The 25,866-nt window shown below is 44.8% G+C and overlaps 1 protein-coding gene across 1 annotated transcript in view; it reads right to left on the reverse strand.

The window, feature by feature from the left end:
• PEX6 (peroxisomal biogenesis factor 6) overlaps positions 1 to 25,866 on the reverse strand; it is a 203,806-nt gene that overhangs the window by 73,331 nt on the left and 104,609 nt on the right. The window contains exon 8 of the mRNA XM_063444206.1: positions 14,628 to 14,823. Coding sequence (XP_063300276.1) covers positions 14,628 to 14,823 — 196 coding nt within the window. The remainder of the gene's footprint in view (positions 1 to 14,627; positions 14,824 to 25,866) is intronic.

The following is a 25,866-nucleotide window of genomic DNA, read 5'->3' on the forward strand; positions in this document are numbered from 1 at the left end:
GTCACATTATAATATATGACACCACTCACTGCCACATTATAATATATGACACCACTTACTGTCACAATATAATACATGTCACCACTCACTGTCACAATATAATACATGTCACCACTCACTGCCACAATATAATACATGTCACCACTCACTGTCACAATATAATACATGTCACCACTCACTGCCACAATATAATACATGTCACCACTTACTGCCACATTATAATACATGTCACCACTCCTGCCACATTATAATACATGTCACCACTTACTGCCACAATATAATACATGTCACCACTCACTGCCACATTATAATACATGTCACCACTTACTGCCACAATATAATACATGTCACCACTTACTGCCACATTATAATACATGTCACCACTTACTGCCACATTATAATATATGACACCACTCACTGCCACATTATAATACATGTCACCACTTACTGCCACAATATAATACATGTCACCACTCACTGCCACATTATAATACATGTCACCACTCACTGCCACATTATAATACATGTCACCACTCACTGCCACAATATAATACATGTCACCACGCACTGCCACAATATAATACATGTCACCACTCACTGCCACAATATAATACATGTCACCACTCACTGTCACATTATAATACATGACACCACTCACTGCCACAATATAATACATGTCACCACTCACTGCCACAATATAATACATGTCACCACTCACTGCCACATTATAATATATGACACCACTCACTGCCACATTATAATACATGTCACCACTCACTGCCACATTATAATATATGTCACCACTTACTGCCACAATATAATAAATGTCGCCACTCACTGCCACAATATAATACATGTCACCACTTACTGCCACAATATAATACATGTCACCACTCACTGCCACATTATAATAAATGTCACCACTCACTGCCACATTATAATACATGACACCACTCACTGCCACATTATAATACATGACACCACTCACTGCCACATTATAATACATGTCACCACTCACTGCCACAATATAATACATGTCACCACTCACTGCCACAATATAATACATGTCACCACTCACTGCCACATTATAATATATGACACCACTCACTGCCACATTATAATACATGTCACCACTCACTGCCACATTATAATATATGTCACCACTTACTGCCACAATATAATAAATGTCGCCACTCACTGCCACAATATAATACATGTCACCACTTACTGCCACAATATAATACATGTCACCACTCACTGCCACATTATAATAAATGTCACCACTCACTGCCACATTATAATACATGACACCACTCACTGCCACATTATAATACATGACACCACTCACTGCCACATTATAATACATGTCACCACTCACTGCCACAATATAATACATGTCACCACTTACTGCCACAATATAATACATGTCACCACTCACTGCCACAATATAATATATGACACCACTTACTGCCACAATATAATACATGTCACCACTCACTGCCACAATATAATACATGTCACCACTCACTGCCACAATATAATACATGTCACCACTCACTGCCACATTATAATATATGACACCACTCACTGCCACATTATAATACATGTCACCACTCACTGCCACATTATAATACATGTCACCACTTACTGCCACAATATAATACATGTCACCACTCACTGCCACAATATAATACATGTCACCACTCACTGCCACAATATAATACATGTCACCACTCACTGCCACAATATAAGACATGTCACCACTCACTGCCACATTATAATAAGACACCATTCACTGTCACATTATAATACATGTCACCACTCACTGCCACATTCTAATACATGTCACCACTCACTGCCGCATTATAATACACGACACCACTTACTGCCACATTATAATACATGTCACCACTCACTGCCACAATATAATACATGACACCACTCACTGCCACAATATAATATATGACACCACTCACTGCCACATTATAATACATGACACCACTCACTGCCACATTATAATATATGACACCACTTACTGCCACAATATAATACATGTCACCACTTACTGTCACATTATAATATATGACACCACTCACTGCCACATTATAATATATGACACCACTCACTGCCACAATATAATACATGTCACCACTCACTGCCACAATATAATACATGTCACCACTCACTGCCACAATATAATACATGTCACCACTCACTGCCACATTATAATATATGACACCACTCACTGCCACATTATAATACATGTCACCACTCACTGCCACATTATAATACATGTCACCACTTACTGCCACAATATAATACATGTCACCACTCACTGCCACAATATAATACATGTCACCACTCACTGCCACATTATAATATATGACACCACTCACTGCCGCATTATAATACATGTCACCACTCACTGCCACATTATAATACATGACACCACTCACTGCCACATTATAATATATGACACCACTTACTGCCACAATATAATACATGTCACCACTTACTGTCACATTATAATATATGACACCACTCACTGCCACATTATAATATATGACACCACTCACTGCCACAATATAATACATGTCACCACTCACTGCCACAATATAATACATGTCACCACTCACAGCCACATTATAATATATGACACCACTCACTGCCACATTATAATACATGTCACCACTCACTGCCACATTATAATACATGTCACCACTTACTGCCACAATATAATACATGTCACCACTCACTGCCACAATATAATACATGTCACCACTCACTGCCACAATATAATACATGTCACCACTCACTGCCACAATATAAGACATGTCACCACTCACTGCCACATTATAATAAGACACCATTCACTGTCACATTATAATACATGTCACCACTCACTGCCACATTCTAATACATGTCACCACTCACTGCCGCATTATAATACACGACACCACTTACTGCCACATTATAATACATGTCACCACTCACTGCCACAATATAATACATGACACCACTCACTGCCACAATATAATATATGACACCACTCACTGCCACATTATAATACATGACACCACTCACTGCCACATTATAATATATGACACCACTTACTGCCACAATATAATACATGTCACCACTTACTGTCACATTATAATATATGACACCACTCACTGCCACATTATAATATATGACACCACTCACTGCCACAATATAATACATGTCACCACTCACTGCCACAATATAATACATGTCACCACTCACTGCCACATTATAATATATGACACCACTCACTGCCACATTATAATACATGTCACCACTCACTGCCACATTATAATACATGTCACCACTTACTGCCACAATATAATACATGTCACCACTCACTGCCACAATATAATACATGTCACCACTCACTGCCACATTATAATATATGACACCACTCACTGCCACATTATAATACATGTCACCACTCACTGCCACATTATAATACATGACACCACTCACTGCCACATTATAATATATGACACCACTTACTGCCACAATATAATACATGTCACCACTTACTGTCACATTATAATATATGACACCACTCACTGCCACATTATAATATATGACACCACTCACTGCCACAATATAATACATGTCACCACTCACTGCCACAATATAATACATGTCACCACTCACAGCCACATTATAATATATGACACCAGTCACTGCCACAATATAATACATGTCACCACTTACTGCCACATTATAATACATGTCACCACTCACTGCCACATTATAATACATGTCACCACTTACTGCCACAATATAATACATGTCACCACTCACTGCCACATTATAATACATGTCACCACTTACTGCCACATTATAATACATGTCACCACTTACTGCCACAATATAATACATGTCACCACTTACTGCCACAATATAATACATGTCACCACTCACTGCCACATTATAATACATGTCACCACTTACTGCCACAATATAATACATGTCACCACTTACTGCCTCAATATAATACATGTCACCACTCACTGCCACAATATAATACATGTCACCATTCACTGCCACAATATAATACATGTCACCACTCACTGCCACAATATAATACATGTCACCACTCACTGCCACATTATAATACATGTCACCACTCACTGCCACAATATAATACATGTCACCACTCACTGCCACAATATAATATATGACACCACTCACTGCCACATTATAATACATGACACCACTCACTGCCACATTATAATATATGACACCACTTACTGCCACAATATAATACATGTCACCACTCACTGCCACATTATAATACATGACACCACTCACTGCCACATTATAATATATGACACCACTTACTGCCACAATATAATACATGTCACCACTTACTGCCACAATATAATACATGTCACCACTCACTGCCACATTATAATACATGTCACCACTCACTGCCACAATATAATATATGACACCACTTACTGCCACAATATAATACATGTCATCACTCACTGCCACAATATAATACATGTCACCACTCACTGCCACATTATAATATATGACACCACTCACTGCCACATTATAATACATGTCACCACTCACTGCCACATTATAATACATGTCACCACTTACTGCCACAATATAATAAATGTCGCCACTCACTGCCACAATATAATACATGTCACCACTCACTGCCACATTATAATATATGACACCACTCACTGCCACATTATAATACATGTCACCACTCACTGCCACATTATAATACATGTCACCACTCACTGCCACAATATAATACATGTCACCACTCACTGCCACAATATAATACATGTCACCACTCACTGCCACATTCTAATACATGTCACCACTCACTGCCGCATTATAATACACGACACCACTTACTGCCACATTATAATACATGTCACCACTCACTGCCACATTATAATACATGACACCATTCACTGCCACATTATAATACATGACACCACTCACTGCCACAATATAATACATGACACCACTTATACTGTCACATTATAATACATGACACCACTCACTGCCACATTATAATACATGTCACCACTCACTGCCACATTATAATACATGACACCATTCACTGCCACATTATAATACACGACACCACTCACTGCCACACTATTTAATACATGACACCACTTATACTGCCACATTATAATATATGACACCACTTACTGCCACATTATAATACATGTCACCACTTACACTGCCATATTATAATACATGACACAATTCACTGCCACATTATAATATATGACACCACTCACTGCCACAATATAATACATGTCACCACTCACTGCCACAATATAATATATGACACCACTCACTGCCACATTATAATATATGACACCACTCACTGCCACAATATAATACATGTCACCACTCACTGCCACAATATAATATATGACACCACTCACTGCCACATTATAATATATGACACCACTTACTGCCACATTATAATACATGTCACCACTTACACTGCCACATTATAATACATGACACCATTCACTGCCACATTATAATACATGTCACCACTCACTGCCACATTATAATACATGTCACCATTCACTGCCACATTATAATATATGACACCACTTACTGCCACATTATAATACATGTCACCACTCACTGCCACATTATAATACATGTCACCACTCACTGCCACAATATAATACATGTCACCACTCACTGCCACAATATAATATATGACACCACTCACTGCCACATTATAATATATGACACCACTCACTGCCACATTATAATACATGTCACCACTCACTGCCACATTATAATACACGACACCACTCACTGCCACATTATAATACATGTCACCACTCACTGCCACATTATAATACACGACACCACTCACTGCCACATTATAATACATGACACCACTCACTGCCACATTATAATACATGACACCACTCACTGCCACATTATAATACACAACACCACTCACTGCCACATTATAATACATGACACCACTCACTGCCACATTATAATATATGACACCACTCACTGCCACAATATAATACATGTCACCACTCACTGCCACATTATAATACACGACACCACTCACTGCCACATTATAATATATGACACCACTCACTGCCACATTATAATACATGACACCACTCACTGCCACATTATAATACACAACACCACTCACTGCCACATTATAATACATGACACCACTCACTGCCACATTATAATATATGACACCACTCACTGCCACATTATAATACATGTTACCACTTACACTGTCACATTATAATATATGACACCACTTACTGCCACATTATAATACATGTCACCACTTACACTGCCACATTATAATACATGTCACCACTCACTGCCACAATATAATACATGTCACCACTTACTGCCACAATATAATATATGACACCACTTACTGCCACAATATAATACATGTCACCACTCACTGCCACAATATAATACATGTCACCACTCACTGCCACAATATAATATATGACACCACTTACTGCCACAATATAATACATGTCACCACTCACTGCCACAATATAATACATGACACCACTTACACTGTCACATTAAATTATATATGACACCATTCACTGCCACATTATAATACATGTTCCACTCACTGCCACATTATAATACATGTTCCACTCACTGCCACATTATAATACACGAAACCACTTACATTGCCACATTATAATACGTCACCACTCACTGCAACATTATTGTGGCGAAACCAACTTCGCCACTGTGAACTGGAGAAGCCTGGTTGCTCGCCTGCTGCCTTTAGATTATGGACCGGCAGCTAAAGGGTTAATTTTGCTGTGCAGAAGGATTTATTTCTCCCTTTCTGCACAGCAGTTCGGTAGATTCCAACTACCGAACAAACAGCCGTTTACCAACCTCCCCAGAGCCGTGGGAAGCCGGCCGGCGCCGTTAATTGGCCACCCAGGAGCTGGAGTGTGCTGCCAATTTACCTCCCTGAAGCTGCGGTTAACCGCAGCTTAATTGATTGTTACTGGGTGGCCGCTGTTACACTTAGCGGCCGCTAGGTGGCGGTGTTCTGGAGCTCCCCAGGCAGCCAGCGCTTTTCTGCCCGGCTTTCATGCACCAAACCCGGACACTTTTACGTGCAGGCACCGCTGAACCTCCAGTCCCTGGTTCTAATTCGTATGGACTTGGTGAATGCATGTAAATTCGGTATTTTATGTTTTATGTGAACTGTAGTAACCCAGATAGCACAGCCATGGAGCCAATTCGTATAATTAAAGACTTTAGCTCCATGGCAATTAAACTGTATTCGGGTGGTCTGAGTGCCATTCACCTAATAATGTGCACCCAGACCTGAGCTATCTGGGGATATGTTACATGTCTGTGTTTTATGTATAAAATTGTCAGGGTACCTGAGGTCTCTACCTCCGAGAGAGGTAGAGACTTAGACGTTTATCCGTCCGGACGCCATGTTTCTCCTGTTCCTCGCGGTCGACCCGTTCACATAGACGCCGGCCCCGAAGGAGTTACTTCCTTATGTAGCATGGTGTCCGGAGACCGACGTCATGACGCCAATCCGGAACGACCTGTCACTCAATCCGTTGGAGACCAATCAGGACTCGTCGGAGGCGTGTCTATCCTCTCTAGCCAGGGTATTTAAACATACTTCGCCCTGTTGCTCATTGCCCTGTCGTGGTTCTAGCTTGCCAGTCACTCAGTGCTCGTGTTTTCTAGTTATCCCTTTTGGTTTTGACCCGGCTTGTTTGCTCTACTCTGCTTATCTCTGTCTCCCTTGATTCGGCTTGTCTCTCGCTTACCTGTCTTCTGTTACCCTCGACCTCGGCTTGTCTTTGACCATTCTCTACGGTACTACTTACGTTAGTCCGGCCATTCTAAGGTCCGGTATACGTATCTGGCTACTGTTTGTACTCTGCGTGTTGGATCCCTGTCCCGATCCTGACATTACGACAGGGCCAATGGATCCTGCAAGTACAAACAGTCAGCTTGCTTCTCATGATCCTAGGTTTGAAGCCATGGATCACAGAATGGATCAGATGGCGCTAGCGCTTCAGGCGTTATTATCTCGTGCCAATAACCCACCAGAGGAGATACGTACTACTCCCATCCCTCCTGTAAGTTCAGGTCTAGAGGTAGCCACAGTAGGTGCTTCTTCTCGCATTACCCCACCAGTACGTTATGGTGGGGCTCCTGAGAAATGTCGTGGTTTTTTAAACCAAATTAGTATCCACTTTGAATTGCAACCTCGCTCCTATCCTACAGATAGGGCAAAGGTAGGATTTATTATCACCTTACTCATTGAGAAGGCTCTGAGATGGGCCAACCCACTATGGGAGAACGATAACCCGTTGGTATATAACTATAATGCCTTTGTAGCTGCCTTTAGAAGAACGTTTGACCCTCCAGGTAGAAAGGTTAATGCAGCCAGATCACTGTTGCGCCTGAGACAGGAGAACCGAACACTTGTGGATTATGCACTAGAGTTCAGGTCTCTGGCGTCAGAAGTCAGGTGGAATGAGCAGGCGTATATGGATGTATTTTTGAATGGGTTATCTGATGTAATCCTTGACGAGGTTGCTACTAGAGAACTTTCTGAGGAGTTAGAGGATTTAATTTCATTCATCTCTCGTATAGATGAACGTTTAAGAGAGAGACAGAACACTCGAGAGAGGAACCGGAGATTTTCCTTTAGGTTAGCCCCCGCATTTCCAAGCCCTGACTCCACGGTCTCTCTGCTTCCTGAACCTATGCAGATAGGCTATACTCGCCTCTCTGAGGAGGAGAGACAGCACAGGAGAAGGGAGGGGTTATGTATGTATTGTGGAGCCAGAGGTCATTTACTCTCGAACTGTCCTAACCGCCCGGGAAACGCTCGCACCTAAGTTTCTCTAGAGGACAGGCCTTGGGTGTTTCTATTTTGTCCTCTACTCCTAATTATAAAGATCACAGGCTTCTGCTACCAGTTTCCTTAACGTGGGAGAGGGAAGTAGTAAAGGCTATGGCGTTGATAGATTCCGGAGCTGCTGAGAATTTTATCGATCAAGCTTTTGCCACTAAACACAATTTCCCATCCTAGTTAAGGGAGACACCCTTGGCCGTTGAGGCCATAGATGGTAGACCACTACTGGACCCTGTTATCTTTCGGGAGACCATACCCATTAACTTAAATGTTGGTATCCTACATGTGGAGAATTTATCCCTTATGCTCATTTCATCCCCTTCTGTTCCCATAGTTCTGGGGTATCCATGGTTGAAGAGACATAACCCTATTATCGACTGGGAATTAGGGGAGACACTCTCGTGGGGTCAGAGCTGCCAGGAGTGGTGTTTACGCAAGGTTTCTCCATTGGCTAATATTAACACATCTGGGAGTCCTACTCACTCCACAGAGAGACAGATACCGTTCCTGTACCAAGACTTAAAGGCAGTATTCGACAAGAGGAATGCCGATTCTTTACCTCCACACAGGTCATTTGATTGTAAAATTAAGCTTCTACCTGGGACTATGCCCCCGAGGGGTAATGTATATCCTTTATCTGTTCAGGAGAACTCTGTTCTAGAGGAATATATTCGTGAGAATTTAGAGAAAGGATTCATTAGGAGGTCTTCTTCTCCTGCCGGGGCTGGGATCTTTTTTGTTAAGAAAAAGGATGGCACACTGAGACCTTGTATTGATTACCGAGGTTTGAATAAAATAACTATCCGAAATGCCTATCCTATCCCATTGATTACCGAGTTGTTTGATCGTCTTAAGGGCTCCAAGATCTTCACCAAGTTAGATCTCAGAGGGGCATATAATTTGGTGAGAATCCAGCATGGACACGAGTGGATGACGGCGTTCAATACCCGGTATGGCCACTATGAATACACAGTCATGCCGTTTGGACTTTGCAATGCTCCTGCAGTATTTCAAGATTTGATTAATGAGGTACTTAGGGAGTTTCAACATGATTGTGTTATTGTCTACCTGGACGACATACTGATACACTCTAGGGAGATTGAGACTCACCATAGACAAGTCAGAAGGGTATTACACAAACTCCTGCAACATGGCCTATACTGTAAATTGGAGAAATGCAGCTTTGACCAGTCTCAGATAGACTTCCTTGGTTACGTGATTTCTGGGGAAGGTTTTAAGATGGACCCTGACAAACTCCAATCTATTTTAGATTGGCCTTTACCCAAAGGACTCAAGGCTATTCAGAGGTTTATTGGTTTTTCCAACTACTATAGGCGCTTCATTAAGGGATACTCTTCTATCATTGCGCCTATTACCAATATGACCAAACAAGGGGCTGATACTAGGACCTGGTCTACGGAGGCTCTTGTTGCTTTCAAGACTCTCAAGGAACTGTTTGCTTCTGCCCCCATTCTAGTCCACCCTGATACAACTCTGCCGTTCTTACTCGAGGTCGATGCTTCTGAGACGGGAGTTGGGGCTGTTCTGTCTCAAAGGTTAGGGGTGGACAAACCGTTACACCCTTGTGGGTTCTTCTCTAAGAAATTATCTGGGCCGGAAAGCAGATATGACATCGGCGACAGGGAACTGTTAGCGGTCATTAAGGCTTTAAAGGAATGGAGACATTTACTAGAAGGGACATTACACCCTGTTACTATTTTAACAGATCATAAGAACTTGTCTTATATTGGGGAGGCTAAGCACTTATCCGCCAGGCAGGCTCGTTGGTCCTTGTTCCTCACTCACTTTAATTATGTACTTACTTATAGACCTGGTTCTAAGAACTCTAAAGCCGATGCTTTGTCTCGTCAATATGAACCGTTCACTACAACTGAGCCAGTTCTTTCCTCCATAGTTCCTAAGGGTAATATCATCGCTAACACGAATATCAGGATTCATTCTCCGTTGCTTGCCGAGATCATGAAATTTCAGCATCTTGCGCCCAAACAGGCTCCTGGGGATCGACACTTCGTTCCTTCCACTCTCCAACTGGAAGTGTTACGTTGTTTCCACAACAGCAAGGTGGCTGGACATCCTGGCATTCGCAAGACGTATGCTCTGATCTCTAAAGATTTCTGGTGGCCTGAGTTACGTAAAGATATTAAAGATTTCGTCGGGGCATGTGAGGTTTGTACCAAGACCAAGCAACCCCATTCGCTTCCATGCGGATTTCTGCATCCTTTAGAGGTTCCTGAAAAGCCATGGTCCTGTTTGGCCATGGACTTCATTGTTGATTTGCCTATCTCTAAAAAGCAGACTGTTATCCTCACTGTGGTGGACAGATTTACTAAGATGGCTCACTTCGTTCCCTTACCTAAACTCCCATCTTCGCCCGAATTAGCGGAGATATTCGCTAGGGAGATTTTCCGTTTGCATGGGATACCTTCCCAAATTGTATCTGACAGAGGTTCCCAATTTGTTTCCCGTTTCTGGAAATCCTTCTGCTCTCAACTAGGCATCAAATTGAATTTCTCTTCTGCCTACCATCCTCAGTCCAATGGAGCTGCTGAACGCACCAACCAAAAGATTGAACAATATTTACGTTGTTTCGTTTCTGAACACCAGGACGATTGGGTCGGTTTGATTCCTTGGGCGGAGTTTGCACACAACAATCTCGTCTGCGATTCTACTCATTCAAGCCCCTTCTTCATGAATTATGGCTTTCATCCGTCTATTCTTCCTTCGGCTTCTCCTTCCCAGGGGGTGCCGTCGGTTGATGTTCATGTGGCCAATTTGAGGAAGTTGTGGGACCAAACTCGACAAATCCTTATGCACAACTCTATGCTGGTTAAGAAACACGCTGATAAACGTAGAAGGGCGGCTCCGGTCTTTGTTCCAGGTGATAGGGTATGGCTGAGCACAAGGAACATCCGTTTAAAAGTGCCCTCCATGAAGTTCGCTCCCCGTTATATTGGTCCTTACAGGGTACTGACTCGGATCAATCCAGTTGCGTACCGTCTAGCTCTTCCTGCTACCTTACGCATCCCTAACTCGTTTCATGTTTCATTGCTGAAACCACTTATATGCAACAGATTTTCCTCCACAATAGCCCCTCCTCGCTCTGTTCAGGTGGAGGGTCAGGAGGAGTATGAGGTTAACTCTTGTAACGGATCACCTGGCACCCCGACTTGGTACCTCCGTTAATGGATGCTCCTAGTGCTTCCTGAGGACTTCAAGCACTCTGGCAGACACCACAATCACCGAATCCGAGAAACCTTTTAAATTCTCCCAAGCATATGAATGCTGTAGACCATTGAATAGGAACCATACGAATAGGCTTGTACTCCTAGCAGTCAACTGGAACAGCATGCAATAAATCCTTCCCCCCAATAATGAGACGACACATCACTTTGAGGGTAAAACAGGAACTCTCGACTGGCTCATCCAGCCTGGCTTTTATTCACAAACAGGTACATACAGGACACTCCCAGGGGGAGGATGAAATTGACCAATCACATGGATGTAGTCCGGCCATTCTAAGGTCCGGTATACGTATCTGGCTACTGTTTGTACTCTGCGTGTTGGATCCCTGTCCCGATCCTGACAAAAATGTGTCTTTATGTATTTTAAAGTGATAGTCTGTTTTGTGTCCCCACGTGTGTAATGGAGTTTTGCCTTTGTCCTGGGAGATAATTGAATTACTTCTTCAATTATCTCCAGGACAGAGAGGAGGAAGCCAGGATGCATTGTGGGAAAGTATTGTGGCTGTGTGTACTAAAGTGATACATGTCTGTCTGCTGTTTCAGTCTCCCATTTGGTCCCTTAGGGGAGTGCCCACCAAGTGGGAGACCTGCATAAATACTGGGCAGGTAGCCCTCAGTAAAACAGATTCTGCTTGACCCTCAAACCGATGTGTCGTCTCGTTTTTGGGGGAATTGGATTGTATGCTGACTGCCAGGAGTGTAAGCGGATTGTATGCTTTTCCTGTTCGGCTGATTCCAGGGTTCGTGTGTTTGCAGTTCGGGAGTTGGTGAATTCGTACAGTTTGGAATTCGGGAGATTGGTGATTGCTGTAGCTGCTGGTCTATGAAAAAGGGGATTATCGCCTAAACGATTTTTATCCTCTTGTGAGTGAAACGGTCCGCAACAATTATATTACAGGTCACCACTCACTGCCACATTATAATACAGGTCACCACTCACTGCCACATTATAATACATGACACCACTTACACTGTCACATTATAATATATGACACCACTTACTGCCACATTATAATACATGTCACCACTCACTGCCACATTATAATATATGACACCACTCACTGCCACATTATAATATATGATACCATTCACTGCCACATTATAATACACAACACCACTTACACTGCCACATTATAATACACAACACCACTCACTGCCACATTATAATACATGACACCATTTACACTGCCACATTATAATACATGACACCACTCACTGCCACATTATAATACATGTTCCACTCACTGCCACATTATAATACACGACACCACTTACACTGCCACATTAAAATACATGAAACCACTTACATTGCCACATTATAATATGTCACCACTCACTGTAACATTATATTACAGGTCACCAATCACTGCTACCTTATATTACAGATCACCACTTACTTCCACATTATAATACATGACACCACTTACACTGCCACATTATAATACATGACACCACTCACCGCCACATTATAATACATGTTCCACTCACTGCCACATTATAATACACGACACCACTTACAATGCCACATTATAATACGTCACCAATCACTGTAACATTATATTACAGGTCACCACTCACTGCCACAATATAATACATGTCACCACTTACACTGTCACATTATAATACACAGCACCACTTACTGCCACATTATAATACATGTCACCACTTACTGCCACATTATAATACATGACACCACTCACTGCCACATTATAATAAGACACCATTCACTGCCACATTATAATACATGTCACCATTCACTGCCACATTATAATACATGTCACCACTTACTGCCACATTATAATACATGTCACCACTTACTGCCACATTATAATACATGACACCACTCACTGCCACATTATAATAAGACACCATTCACTGCCACATTATAATACATGTCACCATTCACTGCCACATTATAATACATGTCACCACTCACTGCCACAATATAATACATGTCACCACTTACACTGTCACATTATAATACACAGCACCACTTACTGCCACATTATAATACATGTCACCACTTACTGCCACATTATAATACATGACACCACTCACTGCCACATTATAATAAGACACCATTCACTGCCACATTATAATACATGTCACCATTCACTGCCACATTATAATACATGTCACCACTTACTGCCACATTATAATACATGTCACCACTTACTGCCACATTATAATACATGACACCACTCACTGCCACATTATAATAAGACACCATTCACTGCCACATTATAATACATGTCCCCATTCACTGCCACATTATAATACATGTCACCACTCACTGCCACATTATAATATGACACCATTCACTGCCACATTATAATACATGTCACCACTTACATTGCAGCATTATAATACATGTCACCACTCACTGCCACATAATATATGTCACCACTTACTGCAGTTCTTCGTGCCAAATGTCCAATGCTGAGATCTCGACTGAGAGGTAAGGGAGCAGTGAGAGCAGTGAGCATGGACAGACGTTGATCTTCTGAAGGAGAATCCAAGTGAACCTCATGGACAAAGCACGTCTGTACATCTAGAGGAATTTCATCCGGAAAGGAGGAGGTGGCAACAATTAGAACGGGCAGGTAACTGAAAGGCAAAATGGCATCAGTTTAAGGTAGAAATCCATCATGTTGTATTACTAGAGTAGGTGCTAAGAAGGGCATATTGATCACATTATAGGATATCACAAAACACAGTAAAAGAACACAACGGTAGATTGTAAAAAAAAAAAAAAAGAACAGTTCATTGATGCGGTTCACAAAAAAAACTGTGTAATCTAACGACAGGAACTGAGATGGTACATCAACACGGGATCCATCACCAATTTTATTTAAAATCCCTGTTAAAGGAGATCTCAGCGTATTCAAGGATAAATCTGACTGCCATTCTGGGGTCAAGAAGGAATTTTTTGTCCTAGCTTGTTGCAAAATTGTGCTTCAAACTGGGTTTTTTTTTTTTTTGCCTTTTGGATCAACAGCAAAAAACAGGTGTGAGGAAGGCTGAACTTGATGGACGCAAGTCTCTTTTCAGCTATCTAACTATGTAACTATATGTATTTTATGCAGATCAGGTGGATAGACACAGAAGATTTTTGTGGGGATTACATGTGTTTTGGGGGGTATTTTGGTGGTTAAATTGTATGTTTTTGTACCTGTATGTTTTTGTAATCTCTCAGGCACAGGGGAGGAGTGTGTGGAATGTTTGCCTGTCACTAGTTCCCTCTCAGGGCCAGAGGGGAATGCCCCTGGAATATGTTTAAGTAAACCCCTTGCATAAAAGGCTGTGTGTGGCTCCCATTAAACACCCATTCATGAAGTCTAGGCTCATGTTTGGGGATTAGAGAGCTCTAATCACTACTCTGCTGGAAACAGGAGAGCTATAATCACTGCAACACTTGGGATTTGGGAGACTATTAATATATATATATATATATTCAGCCAAAGTATAGGGGATCTGCTACAATATCCATGGACACAGAAAAGAGGAGCTTAGACCAACACAGGACCAAAGAGTACATGGATGTATATCCATCAGTAAAGGCCCCCGTAAAAAGAATTAACCACTGTTCAAACATCATATTAGGATGTATTTTACTTTACTTGTCTAAAAACAGAAACAAAACATTTACAATCACGAAGAAGCCCAATAAGCCCCTGCTTCAAATTGTTCAGTGTTTTTATTCCCGCTTCTCCTTTCTCAATGTGGCGGTATGCCAAGGTATCACCGCCCAATTTTTCCCAATACAAGAACCCAAAATAACCAATATTCCATAATCCCCCACACATGAGCCATGAGTCAGGAACAGTACTAACACAATTATCTCCAGGGACAGAAAAGTATCACAATTTCTGAACACCCCAAAAGTCCCCCCAACATACATGGAAACCCCACAACCCCACTATCATCGGATAGCTGGGATCTGGGCGAACAAAATATCCCAAAATCACCCAGATCCGTTTGGTAGTTTTGGATCGCCATCTTGGGGAAGTTTTGACCGGTCTGCCACGAGGTTGAAGCCCAAAATAGTTTCAGGGAAGTTGTGGCAAGAGCCGGTTTTCGTACGTGGGATTTTGTACGAAAAAAAACACACCATTAAGACGAAAGCAGATCAATAGAGAATGCTCCCTGTGTTTTCTAGCATAGATCTCCTGAACGCCGTTTGTGTAGGCGGGAAACAGGAACGGGCAGCAGCTACGGGAGTGCCTGGCCGAAATGAGTTCCAGACACTGGACGACCAAGTCCCGCTGCCTGCGTTCGGGAGGCAAGATGGTCAGTTCTCAAGCTGGTTTTAGCTCATCTTGTGCCATTACAGAGAGAACATCTCTGAAACATATCAGACTGGTCCCACCCATATGGGCAGTCCAGATCCGAAATGCCAACAAGTTCCCTCTGCACGAAAAACAAAGCAATCCTAGACGATCGTTTCAGCCTTGTTAGGCATCATCAGTGAGGCACAGCTGATATCTCTCTAGGCACTGTGAGCACGGGGTCCACGTCTGGATTACCCTTTAAACTTATGAGTACCAATCTGTGAAGAAAATTGACTTTATTTCGACATTTTCTTCTGTATTCGTTTGTTTCTCTATTTGCTGTATAAATATTGGTTATTAGTTTGGCAGTTTGAAACTACCGAACAACCACCACCGTCCTGGCTTGTTAAGTTCAAAAGCACCGTTGATTAAGTGTTCCCTGGGTGGCCGCTGTTTGTATAGCCGAACGCCACGTGGAAAAGAAAACGGTGGCCATCTTGTTCGCACGAGGGGAGTCAGCGGGACTTGGTCGTCGAGTGTCTGGAACTAAAATCGGACACACTACCTCACGAACCACCGCTGAAACTACCAAACACCAGCTTCTTCCACTTACCGAACAGCCAGAAAAGCGGCATTCGGTAGTTATGTTCATGCAGACAAGGGGAACAATCGCTGCTATGAGCCAGGAGGATCTATTCGGTATTTTACTTGCTTTTCACATTTTTCCTAATTGACCGACCGCACACGCTGAATTCGTGGAACTGTTTTGGGCAGGAGCCTCGTGTGTGGTCGGTAAAACATGACTACCACACTTTTCAAGAACCCCTGAACCGATCTGGGTGAAATTTGGATATGTTTGTCCCCTAGATCGGGGCTATCAGGGGATATGTATTTTGTGGGAATACCTTGTGGGGAAAGGGGTGTTCTAATTTTTGGGAAAATGTGTGCCCTTTGCTTGGAGATAATTGATTTATTCCTTAACTTATCTCAATATCTCCCAGGCAGAGGGAAGGTGTGTATTAGTGAAATACTGTTTAATGATTGGTTAATGCATTTGTCTGCTGTGGGAGGTCCTCTTGCAGGAGGATTTCTCATAAAAGCCAGCCTGTTTTCAATAAAGATGAGTTCTGTTACACCCTTCATGAAGTCTAGGCTCATGTTTGGGGGATATTCTATTTGCTGGGAAGAATCGTCTTGGAAGCTGTATTCATCTCTACTATTCCTCTACTCCCTGCTGTAGCTATAATCACTTAGGCTCAGCTGTTGGGAAAGGAATAGAAGACCGCAGTACCATAACCACTGCAGGTCTTAACACAATCCGACCCAAAACTACGGTGCCTGGCTCTCCGTTCGTACCGTACCCGTTGGCATTGCTGAGCCGCCTGGAGGTTCTCTCGCACCATCTGAACCAATGCCTGCATTCGGTCCCTCATCTCCAACACGTATGGCACAATCTGGTTCCCTGCAGTCTCTGCCACAACTTCCCAGTGTTCAGGGATAAGGTCTAGGGGCCCCTCATTCGCCTCCCATACAATAGCTCAAAAGGTGAGAACCCAGTGGATTTCTGCGGCACTTCCCTGTAAGCAAATAGGAGGTGGGGCAGGAATCGCTTACAGTCTCAGCAAGCGGCTGTGAACGTCTTCAGCATTTGCTTAAGTGTCCCATTAAACCGCTCACAAAGACCGTTCGTCTGGGGGTGATGCGGGGAGCTCATCAGGGGTTTTATCCCGCAGATCTTCCATAACTGGTGGGCCACTTCAGTAGTGAACTGAGTACCCTGGTCAGAGAGAATCTCACAGGGAAATCCGACTCGGGAGAATATCTTGACCAGAGGGTCAGCCATGGCCTCTGGGTATCGAGCATAGTCCACTACAGTAAGTATATAGCGCTTACCGGAGCGACTAGCTCAGGTCCACTGCTACCCGACTAAACGGTTCTTCAATTATAGGCATAGGGACCATTTTAGTCTTAGAGTGGTCTCCTCTTTTGCCTACTCGTTGGCAAACCTCACAGGTTTGGCAATACCATCGGACATCATTGGATACCCCAGGCCAGGAAAAGTTTTGAGTTGCCTGGTATTCCCAAATCTCCAGCCAGTATTTCCGAGGGACTACCAGCTGGTGTTTTTGTGTTGGTCCTGGAGCGTTAACCCAGGAGTTGATGACCCTGTACAGCCTGCAACCTTACCACACAAACTGTTCCCCCCTAATTCCCTCTGGTCTGACACCGCTCTCTCCCTATACTTTTGCAAAGTGGGGTCTCCCGCTACCTAATTCCCAAAATCCTCAGGGATATCCCAGGGTGTGGGCTCTACCGTCAAAGTCGACTTACCTGGGTCTAGGTGGAATGTGGGTGGCCCTCTGCAGCACAGCTCTAGGCCCTGGCGGTCACGACTTGTACATCCTGTTGGGTGGATGGTATAAAGGCCGATGTCAGTGGCCCCAAATCGTTGCCAAGCAATACGTAAGTGGGTAGGTCTTTCATGACCCCGACATTTAGGGTACCAGCTCATTGTTGTTGAGCAAGTGTCGTTGGACCAAAGTGATGGTGGCCCCGGTGTGTCTTGGAGGCCCTGAGCAGTCTTGCCGTTAATTAGTACAAACAAAAATTAGTAGCGGTGATGCTGCCGAATGCCTGTGTTGGCAGCCTGTACCGGGTCAGCCTCATATAGGAATCCAGGGGTTCTTCCCGAATCATCTCTCGGGCCTTCCAGGAGGTGGGCACAGGGTAATCCACGCAGTGTGAAGCTGCCTGCTGGTTGTGGATCCCTGGTTGGGTCCAGTTGGATCTAGATTGTTCCAGGGGACAATTTTTGTGGTAGTGTCCCACTTGCTTGCACCGGTAGCAGTGAGTACCATTCGTCTGGGGTGGTCGATACACTACTGCAGAGGGTCGTGGAGGAGGTTGTTGCCTGTGCGGGTGGGTCACTAAGGAGAGGCTGGACCCTGGGTGAAGGACGGTCCAGCTTGCGGGCATCATTCATTCGCTAGCTCAGGGAGTGTAAGGGGTCTGCGGTCCCTTACCCACTCCTTGACATCTGGTTGAACAAAGTAAAAAAATTGGTCCAATTGTAAGAGTTATATGACATCTTCCAATGTGGTTGCTTGACAACCGGTAATCCAATGTGATGCAGCTCGGTGCATCCAGCAGGCCCACTCTGTGTATGAGTCTCTGTCTGTTTTTCGCATGTCCCTGAATTTTCTACGGTATGCTTCGGGTGTCACCGCATACTTGCCCAACAGCGCCTCTTTCACTCGCTCATAGCTTTGTATCTTGTGGTCTGGAATGGCCCTAAAAGAGTCAGCCGCTTGCCTGACAGTTTCTCCGCTAATTCTTCTTCGGCTATGTAACGGCTACCCAGGTTGTAGAGGGTGTTACAAAATGCCTTTTGTAACCGTCTCTTTAAGTGACAAACTGCCCTGCTTCCCTGTATTATGGAGAAGCCTTATGTGGCGGAACCAACCTCGCCACTGAGAACTGGAGAAGCCTGGTTGCTAGCCTCCTGCCCAGTGATTAGGGTCCCTGGGAGATATTGCCCTTTAAGGGACTGAATTGGGGCTTATGGACTGCTACCATAATGTACTGACCCTTTGGGAACTACTTTTGGGCATGGGGATTGTATAATACTGTCCCTAGCCCTTTAAATACTTTGGGGACAGATTGGTACTTTTGTATATGGCACTTCGGACACAGTCGAAGCTGTCGAAGCTGTCGAAGCTGTCGAAGTTACCGAAGCTGTCGAAGTTACCGAAGTTACCGAAGTTGTCGAAGTCGTCGAAGTGGCCGGTATCGGACAAAGGACCACGTGGCGGCGGCCATTTTAACTTCGAACACTGCCGACCCTTAACATCAACTCCACTTCGACACTTCGACTAAAGTCGAAGTACAGGCACACTTCGAATGGGACTTAGCCGTTTTTATGCCAGGAATTGACCGACCGCACAGCCCAAATCTATGGAACTGTTTTGGGCAAGAAAATGTGCTTGCGGTCGGTCATAAAAGGACTTCCGTGTAACTTTTGATCCACTGGAGGGATTTGCCTGATTTTTGGAAGTGTTTATGTTTAACGTATGCTGAGTCTGAATATGTGAATGTGATGTATGGTTTAGAAGTTATAGATATTGTGTAAAAGTTATGTTTTAAACTGTATATTAAGTGGATTATCTCTCAGGCTAAGGGGAGGGGATGTGTGGGTTGTACCATATCTCGGATTGGTTATTTTATGCCTCCCCCTGGGTGTGGCCTGTATGTGTGAGATGGAAATAAAAGCCAGGCTGGATGAGCCAGTCCAGAGTTCCTGTTTTACCCTCAAAGTGAAGTGTCGTCTCATTATTGGGGGAAGGATTGATTGCATGCTGTTCCAGTTGACTGCTAGGAGTGTAAGCCTATTCGTATGGTTCCTATTCAATGGTCTACAGCATTCAGAGGCTTGAGAAGATTCATATGCTGAATCGGTTCGGTGATTGTGGTGTCTGCCAGAGTGCTTGGAGTCCTCAGGAAGCGCTAGGAGCATCCTTTAACGGAGGTACTAAGTCGGGGTGCCAGGCGATCCGTTACACCTTATTGCCAGCCTGACTATGGCCCTGGTGTGTATGGCCCTTTAAGAACAGTCTGTGAGCATATTGGGGCTTATGGACTTTTATGGGACTTTAAGCACATTTTGGGACATAGAGAAAATTGGTACTATGGCCCTGGTGTGTATGGCCCTTTAAGAACAGTCTGTGAGCATATTGGGGCTTATGGACTTTTATGGGACTTTAAGCACATTTTGGGACATAGAGAAAATTGGTACAATGCCCCTTTAAGAGGGTTTTCCCAAGACTTGTTTGGGACACTGCCCCTTTAAGCCTGTGTCCCCAGTGTCCCCAGACGTGGTTAAAATACTTGGTTCAGTAAATGGGGCTTACTGAACCAAGTACCACACAGGCGGACCACCCAGAAGTGGAAGTGTGCAGGCAATGTACCTCCCAGGCTGGGAGCCTGCTGTAGGTAAATTGCCGACCGCGCAAACGAACATGTGGCGGCGCCATCTTTATTCATTCAAATATGGTCAGCGGTGTGTGCAGCCAAATTCATTGAACTAAAATCGTCTGCACATTTCCACGAACACCGCTGACCTGTACCTTCTCCATTCGGCGATGGGACTTTGTCATTTTTTCAGCCTGAAATAGACCGACCGCACAGCCCAAATCTATGGAACTGTTTTGGACATGAAAATGTGCTTGCGGTCGGTCATAAAGGACTTCCGTCTAACTTTTTATGCAGTGGAGGGATTTGTATGATGTTGGTTATGTTTATATTTAAAGTGTGCTGATTCTGAATATGTAATTTTTATGAAGATTTGATGTATGGTTTTAAAGTTATAGTACATGTATAAAAGCTATTTTTCCTGCCTGTGATAATTTTGTTAACCATTGTGTACCATAATTATATCACAGGCAGAGGGGGAGGATTTTGTGTGTAATTGCTGGGAGTGTTTTCTGTTATGTACGTGTGTTATTGGTTGTTCTGTAAAACCCTGTGGGTGGTCCTATGTAAGGGAAAACCTGCATAAAAGAAGGCCCTTTTGGTGCCAATAAAACAGAATGACTTGACCCTCTAACTTGCAGCCTTGACTCATGTTTGTAGGGGACAGCTATAATCACTACAGGGATTGCTATGCTCTTCATACTCCCTTAGCTACTGAGCTCTTGTAAGAGCTCTTGCTCCTGATCCTGCTTTGCTCTACAGAAGGAAGAGGTACACCTACTGGAACCTGGAGCCTGGTCGTAGGTACAGGATGGATAGTAGACGGCGAGATCCCAGCCCAGCAGCGGCAGTTCGTGGAGTCGGCAGTGCTTATAGTGTCTACGGTGCTGATGGTCCTTTGGTGACCGCTAGGAGCATCCTTTCTACGGTCCAACTTCCAGCCAGCCTGGAGGCAACCGTAACATTTGAGCTCCCTCCTAGTGGAACACTCTGGCAGACACCGTCTGACCCCTTTTCGGGGCAGACTAAGGCTGTCCAGACCGGTGGGTTAGGCTGGACTGAGGTCTGTTTGTCGGGATAACCCGTTGGCGTTGCAATTCTGTTTTCCGGGTCTGTAGCTGATGGTAAAATTAAAAGGGTTGTAATGATAAGCTCCAACGTAAGAGTCTGCCGTTGTCCCCAGAGACCCGGTTTAGCTACACCAACGGGTTATGGGCAGTCACCAGAGTGAACTCTTGTCCAAACAAGTAGGGAGTCAGTTTCTTTAGAGCCCAAACCAGGGCCAAACACTCCTTTTCCACTGCGGCATAGCTGACCTCGCGTGGCAGGAGCTTTCGGCTGATGTAGGCAATCGAGTGCTCATCTCCATCTTCTCCTACTTGGCTGAGGACTGCCCCAAGCCCGAACATGGAAGCGTATGTATGAACAATAAAACGTTTGTTAGGGGCTGGGGCAGCCAAGATGGGAGCATTAACAAGAGCAGTTTTGAGGGCTTAAAAAGCAGTTTCACAGTGGGGAGACCACACGACCTGTCAGGGAAGGTTTTTCTTAGTCAGGTCCATCAGTGGCTTGGCTATGGTACTGTAGTTGGGCACGAAACGCCTCTAGTATCCTGCGGTGCCCAGAAAGGCTAGGATCTGGGTCTTGGTGGTGGGGGTGGGCCAGTTGGCGACAGCTTCTATCTTAGCCGGCTCTGGACGCTGTTTCCCACACCCCACCTGGTGACCCAGGTACTGTACCTCGGCCATTCGAAAATGGCACTTCTCTGGCTTTAGCCCTGGCGGCCCGAATCTGATCCAGGACCATTCCTACGTGAGCTAAGTGTTCCCCCCCAGGATTCACTGTGGATCGCTATGTCGTCCAGGTATGCGCAGGCAAAACCCTGGAAGCCATCCAGGAGTCTATCCACTAAGCGCTGGAATGTGGCTGGGGCATTCTTCATCCCGAACGGCATTACCTTGAAGTAGTACAAGCCGAACGGGGTGACGAATACCGACTTGGGGATAGCTTCCTGGGCCAGGGGAATTTGCCAATAACCTTTACAGAGGTCAATGGTAGTTAGGTAGTTTCCCCTGGCTATACGATCAAGTAGCTCGTCAACTCTGGGCATAGGGTAGGCGTCTGTAACTGTTTTGTCGTTGAGCTTCCAATAGTCCACACAAAACCGGGTAGTTCCGTCTTTCTTGGGTACTAGAACTACCGGGGATGCCCAGGGACTATCGGAAGGCTCAATCACCCCTAGTCGAAGCATCTCCTCAATCTCTGTTTTCATCCCAGCCCGAACTGCTTTGGGGATTCGGTAGGGGGCCTGTCGTAGGGGTTGTTGCCCTGGAGTATCTACCTGGTGGGTAGTTAGGTGAGTGTACCCTGGGTCTTGTGAGAATGTAGCCCGTTTAGCGTGGAGTAGCTGATTTAGCTGCTCTCTCTCTATGTCATTAAGTCGGTCCCCTATCTGGACCTGGGCTACCAGGTCTGTGTGGGAGTTCTTTTCCAGCAAGTCTGGGATGGGGAGACTGTCTGGGTCCTCGTGAGGGGGAATGCAGATAGCGGTCACGTCCTCGGGTTAAGCATATTAATGTGAAAGGTTTTTCTCAGGTTTTCGTCATGGCAACTGGCTATTATATATGTGGTGTCCCTCTTCTTTTCTGCAATCTGGTAAGGACCTTGCCAGGCGGCCTGCAGTTTGTCTGCCTTGACTGGTTTGAGTACCCGCACCTTCTGCCCTATGGCAAAGCTCCTTGCTCGTGCACACCGGTCGTACCATACCTTCTGTCTCCTCTGGGCCGACTGGAGATTAGCCTGGACAGACCTGGCTAATTGCTCCATTCGGTCCCGGAGTCCCAACACGTATGGCACTATGGGGACTCCGGCATTCTCGGTTTCCCCCTTCCAGTGCTCTCGGATCAGGTTCAGGGGTCCCCGTACCTTGCGTCCGTAGGAGAATCCGGTCGTTTCCTGGGGCACCTCCCGGTATGCGAACAGGAGGTGCGGTAGGAAGCGTTCCCAATCCCTATATTCCTGAGTGAATGTTTTGAGCATCTGTTTGAGGGTTCCATTGAACCTCTCACAGAGCCCATTAATCTGGAGATGGTAGGGAGTGCTAAGGAGAGACTTAACCTTGCAGACATGCCATAGCTGCTGTGTTAATTCAGCGGTAAACTGAGTGCCTCTGTCGGATAGGATTTCTTTGGAGAACCAACGCATTAGCTACAGTGTCTGCCTGAATGTTAGCTAGGGCCACGGCTTCAGGGTACCTGGTAGTGTACTCCACTACGGTAAGAATATAACACTTACCAGAGGGACTAGGGGTAGCCAGTGTCCCCACTAAATCAATAGCAATCCGGCTGAATGGCTCCTCTATAATGGGCATATTCATCAGGTGTGCTTTAGGATGGTCACCTCTCCTCCCAACCCGCTGACATACATTGTATGTGTTGCAATGTGTCCTAACGTCCGCGTGTACCCCAGGCCAGAAGAAAGTATGGGTAATACGGTTTAGGGTGCGAGTTACAGCCAGGTGCCAGCTAAGGGAATATCATGCCCTATCCTTAGTATCTCCTGTCTGTACTTATACGGGACTACAAATTGTCGCCTATGCTGTCCCTTCTTTTCTGTCAGACGGTACAGTTTCCCCTTCTCCCATATAAATGTCTCGTTATCTAGCCCCCCTCCCCCAGATTCAGCTTTTTCCCTGTACTTCCGTAAGGTCGGCTCAGATTTGGACTCGTTCTCAAAGGTGGCTGGGGTGTCCCAGGGTATGGGGTTTAAGGGGGCAGTCAGGGTCGGAGTGAGTCTTACCTGTGGCTCGTGCACTGGTGAACGGTCTGGCTCCTGGCTGGCTTGTGCTCGGGTAGTCACCGGATGAGCATCGGGGGTATAGGATGGGGCATAAGCAGATGTCATAGGTCCCAAATCGTTGCCCAATAATACTTCTGCTGGCAAATTATCCATGATTCCCACATTCACAGTCCCTTTTCCCGCCCCCAATCCAGATGAACGCTTGTGCTCCGGCACCAAGTGGCTTTGAACCAGGGTTATTGTAGCTCCAGTATCCCGCAGCCCCTCAGTGGGGTGACCCTCGAGCCATACTTTCTGCCTGTGGTGTTGGCGGTTGTCGGAGGCAGCATATACTGGGTCTGCCTCATGGATGGGTCCCAGGTATTCTTCCATGGGACCATCCTGGTTAACACACAGGGCTCTGGCGGGCCGGGAAGGTCCCGTAGAGTTATTGTAATTCCGGGGGGTTTGGTGGTGATTGTTGAGAGGGCAATTCGCCATGAGATGCCCTGGTTGCTTGCACCGGAAACAGGTTGGTCGTTCTGTAGTGTGGCTACTGGGCGGCCCTGGGTGCTTGGTAGGTCCTGCTGGCACGGGAGCCCTGAAGTCAGGTCGGGACGTTGTTCGGTAGTTC

Source organism: Pelobates fuscus, chromosome 2 (genome assembly GCF_036172605.1).
Source record: "Pelobates fuscus isolate aPelFus1 chromosome 2, aPelFus1.pri, whole genome shotgun sequence".
NCBI lineage: Eukaryota > Metazoa > Chordata > Amphibia > Anura > Pelobatidae > Pelobates > Pelobates fuscus.